The following is a 4813-nucleotide window of genomic DNA, read 5'->3' as shown; positions in this document are numbered from 1 at the left end:
CAATATTGTATGGTCATCGTTGCATAAGAACCTCTTCAAGTTCTTGTGAACTAGAACCGACAACCTAAGTACATGTAGGCGTATGCGATAGTCGGCTTATTCGATGTTATTTATCGATACCAAAATGGGTGTCCCGCTCCTTTTGCATTAGTTCACTGATGTAAGATCAAATGATGGATTTGTAATCGGAGTATGGTATGAGAAGTGGTATCACAACAGCAGAACAGGTCATTGTGTGACCGGTAATTCCAACATGACTGGGGAACCAACAGAAAACGATACCATAACGGTAAGTAGCTAGATCATTATCAAACTCATTTATTTTTACTAACAGTGGATGTTTACATGCACGTTTTCAACAGCCGGAAGGCACGAAAGAGAGTTTGAAAAGTCTGTTTATTGTTTATGTTTCGATTGCCTATTCATATGTTTAACACTTGAAAGATATTGTTGTGTTTGCACGAAATTTACGACAGGTTGTGAATGGGCAATCATTTTCTAAATTTATGACCAATAATGCAACTTTGTGTGAAATCTCCCCCCAACGTTTTAATTTTGTATGAATGCTTGTTATGCCACTTACACTAGAAAATCAACATACTGATAATGTAAAAGATTGTCCTATTGTGAGTGAGGACATGAATTTATATATAGGAACACGAGGCTGGAAAATGACTTTTCCAATTTAAGCCGAGTAGTTGTGACTTTGTGATATATCTTCAATGTAGTCAAGGTGAAGCCGGCGTCACGTTAGGTTATGCAATGAGGAGTATCATCCTGAGACTTTCATGCAACGGATAGAAAAACGTTCAGCATATTAATGATGGTGAACAAAATGTAGATATCATATGCTGCCCAACTCTTCTCAATAGTTCCTGATGTGCATCTCCATTCTCCATACAATCCCTATTAAGCCTTGTGTCAGTGTGTATATTTAATGTATGTGATACATTCTAAATGTAGTGAAGAATCAAGCCTTTCCAACAGAACTCTATATACGAAAGGTTCAGTAAATGTGTAGATGTGCTTTATATTCGATATCACAGACCTTCACAAGATACTACTTGGCAATTCGCTTGCATAACAAGAGCTTTCTAGCTATTTTCCTTAAATAAGGCTTCAGGCCTTTGGTATCTGCCTTTGTACAACGGCTTGATCTTACGTTTCCCGAAAGTTGATTTCACAGAACCTGTTCTGCAAAGTTGTCAGAAGAAAAGTATCACATTCCAGGTCCCATCCAATATTCCAAGAATATATTGGAGACATTTGGGATACATTTCCATGTTTTTTAGGCGAACAATGGACTTGTTTCTGCTTGTTAGTCTTGAGTACCATAACAGCCAAACACAGTTAAAAAGTTTTATTTCTGGATTAAAACATCTTGCATTTTCCAAGAATATCCACTGAATATGACAATATATACAAAGCAAAAATGTCATGGCTATACATATTGATTGACAGTTTGCACAAAATATGATCGCAAAAATATATCTTCAATGTACTTTGAAGTTCTACTTCAAAGGGTAACTTAATTACTTGAATGCAGAAAAACAATGGAAAGAGCATTGTTTTAATCATTAGCGTACGCGTTAATCACTGATATCAAATATCCCACACTTGCTGAATAAATAAAGGATTATTACTAGGCCGATCAATAGGTGATAAAAACAGAGATACAAAAACTGCACTTGTACCTTTTTAATATCAGCTCCGAAAAAAAACACCAGACTGAAATTTTATGTGTATATCGTCCTTTCAAAATGAATCCGGATATATAAAAATGACAATGTTCGTGACATCCTAAATGTTATCCTTATAAGAATATTGTGAGATTAGATTTGTGCCGCACTCAGCTATATGGCGGCGGTCTGTAAATAATCGAGTCTGGACCAGACAATCCATTGATCATCCAAACAATTCAAACAGCAGTTGCACACAGCAGTATATATTCCGGTCTGTGAACGGTACACAGGTACAGGCTAGACCAATTACGTAAAGAGAAAATATGTTACGGTCATTAGATACTAATGTGAAATCTCACCCACCAGCTACAGTTGCAGTCTTTCTAGGGCTAGTTTTGCCAGCCTTTTTCGGTCAACTTTGAATGAGTTCAGGGCAGGAAATGTATCAAAGAATTCAACATACTTTGGAACAACATTCATAGCTGACGAAATGTCTGCACCAACTTCCCCTTTCACAAAGTTTATGATGTCATCTTGTGTCAGTCTGGCTCCCTCTTCCAGTTGGACACAAGCACATATCTCGTGGTGGAGAACCTTGTCGGGAACGGGAATAATATAGTTCTGCTTAATCCCAGGGCATTTGGCGAGCTTCTCCTCAAGCCATGTTGGATAAAGGATGTAGGGGCCGTGCATGATGGCATCGGAGCTTCGGCCTTCAACAAACAAACACCCCTTCGTGTCTTTATAACCCAGGTCTCCTGTTTGGAACCAACCATCTTGTAAGGTTGACAAATGTGGGTCTCCGAGATATCCCTTGGTTGAAGTATCTGATCGTATGAGGATTTCTCCATGAGCATTGGGTTGAACTTCAACCATTCTTGAATCAACAACCTTTATATCCACGCCTGACGCTGCAAAACCTGTTATATTTTCCGTAAAGTCACAAATATTATCCTCACGGAAAATAATGGTGCAGACAAGCCCGATTTCTGTCGAGCCATATGCGTTTAGGACAGCATCAGTAAATTGCCCAATGGATTCAAGACTTTCTTTCTTCAATGGTTGTCCACCAGTGATAACTAAATTCAATTTATGATGCTTTGATTCCCACGTGCCCCTTTGTTTGCAGATACCGACAATCTGGAAAGATGAAAGCCATGCTATTTTGATATCTTCCTGACAGAAGATATTCCATACGAATTGGAGATCGTCTGTGGGGACTCCAACAGAATCATCTATCAGAATCTGATGCCATCCAAGTAAAAGGAAAAAATATGGGAATCCTCCAATCCAACCAAGTGGAGCAGTATTATAAATAGGTTTAACAGTTTGGCCATAAGCACCCATCATTTCAATTATCATTTTTCCCACCGTCAGAAGGGTCTTGTGTGAATGTGGGACCAGCTTCGTGTATCCTGAACTCCCTGATGTTGTGAATATTTGAGCAACATCTGACGGCTTCGCCTTGTTGTTCACATACCTATCAGTTGACGGCAGTGATCTGAGAAACTCACATTCTGGTTTCTTCGTTTTGCAATATACCACATTCTTCAAACTTGGCACTTTGACACATTTGATTTCAGAGCTGTACTTTCCACCCGATACGACCTCGAAAAATCCACTGCAAATACTCCAAGCCCCATTTTCCTGATCTGGATCCGTGATAAGAGTTTTGCAGTTAGCCTTTCGCATGGATTCAATAATATCTTGACCATCAGAACGTAAAATTTGACCGTTCATTGCCACAGCCCCAGCTAAATGTACACCAAAGTTTGCTATTACTCTTTCTGGACAGTTGGGAAGAGCAATGCACACCACATCTCCGAGTTGAACACCAAGTTCAGTCAGTCTGAAAGCAAACCTACTAGACAAATCAAGGACATCTCCCCGTGACAAGGCATATCTGCCATTCTTGCTCCAGAAAATGAAGGCGGGAGTGTGGTGCTCAGTCTTTCCCCAGAGGCAGATTCTATCAGCAATTGTTTGATCTTTGTATGTTTCCATTGCTGAAATATATCTGAAAAATAATGTACAAAACGCCACAATCATACACTCGATATTGGGTATGTCATCTGAAAAACAGCACATTCTGGGAATGGTTTAAACAATACAGATATTTACTCATGTTTAATGTGTTTACGGCATATTGAGCTTGACAGAGAAAAGGATGATTAGTCTCACTTAGTCTACCGAATACTGAGAAAATGAGCATAGACATTTTGACGCAAGAACATTTCTGGATGAGTGCACAACTTACCCTCAAATAGATACGTATTCCTTATAGTGGATCAGTCAAGTAGAATCAGTAAGCAAAAACTTTTGACTTGACTCAATATATCTATTGAGTTCAACATGAACAGACTGCTTCACAATCTTGACATCACATCAATAACAATAAGTTATTTAATATTAATCATACGAAATGATCTTGACCATTTCCAAAGTGCATCAGTAGCACATGATTCCCTAAACACCAGACACTAAGAACCAGAGATGTTCCACTGCATACAGCAAGTAGAGTCAGGAGAAGAGTTCATTACATCCAGCCACTTATCCTGGACATCAGACTAAGGGAGGAGTGCGAGACCAGCTGTTCCTATGAATTTCTTCACCTCTGCTAGTCCAAGGCCTTTCCTCCAAACGACTTTACAGTAATGATAAATAGCGCCCGTTATCTCAACATGAGGAAACCCTGTCTCAGCGGTAACAGTGACTGCAATCTAAAGGTCTGGATGTAGGTTGGTGTACTGCTGGACACTGGTTCTCGGGACCTGGAACACACTGGTGTATATTATGGCTTCTCGATTGGATAGGAGAGCTTAGACAAGGTAGCGGAGCCTGTTCTGGCGTGGATAAAGTAGACGTCATCCCAGAGGTCAGGGCAGGTAGTGAAGGTACCATCCATGTAGATGGTCTAGTATTCTGGGCCCCTATTTTTGAAAGGATCTTAGCTCTATTATACCCAACTTTGATCAAGGGTCTCGGATAGATGGCCTACCTACCTTATTATCGGAAAGTATCATAGCGCTTGGATATCCTAACTTAGGACAAATTCAGAACCTATCATAACATTTGTCCTAAGTCTATCATCAACATGGTGTGATCCATGTTTGTTCACCAATTTTGATCTT

The 4813-nt window shown here is 39.6% G+C and overlaps 1 protein-coding gene across 1 annotated transcript; it reads right to left on the bottom strand.

Moving 5' to 3' along the window:
* Positions 1–2048: 2048 nt before the first annotated feature.
* Positions 2049–3686, bottom strand: LOC137296928 (3-[(3aS,4S,7aS)-7a-methyl-1,5-dioxo-octahydro-1H-inden-4-yl]propanoyl:CoA ligase-like). The gene has a single exon (XM_067828828.1). It carries the CDS (start codon positions 3684–3686, stop codon positions 2049–2051), a length of 1638 nt encoding a protein of 545 aa, XP_067684929.1.
* Positions 3687–4813: the final 1127 nt, after the last annotated feature.

Source organism: Haliotis asinina, chromosome 9 (genome assembly GCF_037392515.1).
Source record: "Haliotis asinina isolate JCU_RB_2024 chromosome 9, JCU_Hal_asi_v2, whole genome shotgun sequence".
In the NCBI taxonomy this organism is placed as follows: Eukaryota; Metazoa; Mollusca; class Gastropoda; order Lepetellida; family Haliotidae; genus Haliotis; species Haliotis asinina.
The sequence above is the reverse complement of the archived record's forward strand: the minus strand, read 5'-3'. Positions and strand labels throughout refer to the sequence as shown.

Coding starts and splice junctions, on each gene's coding strand:
- LOC137296928 (XM_067828828.1), bottom strand. CDS start 3,686: ATGGAAACATACAAAGATCAAACAATTGCTGATAGAATCTGCCTCTGG.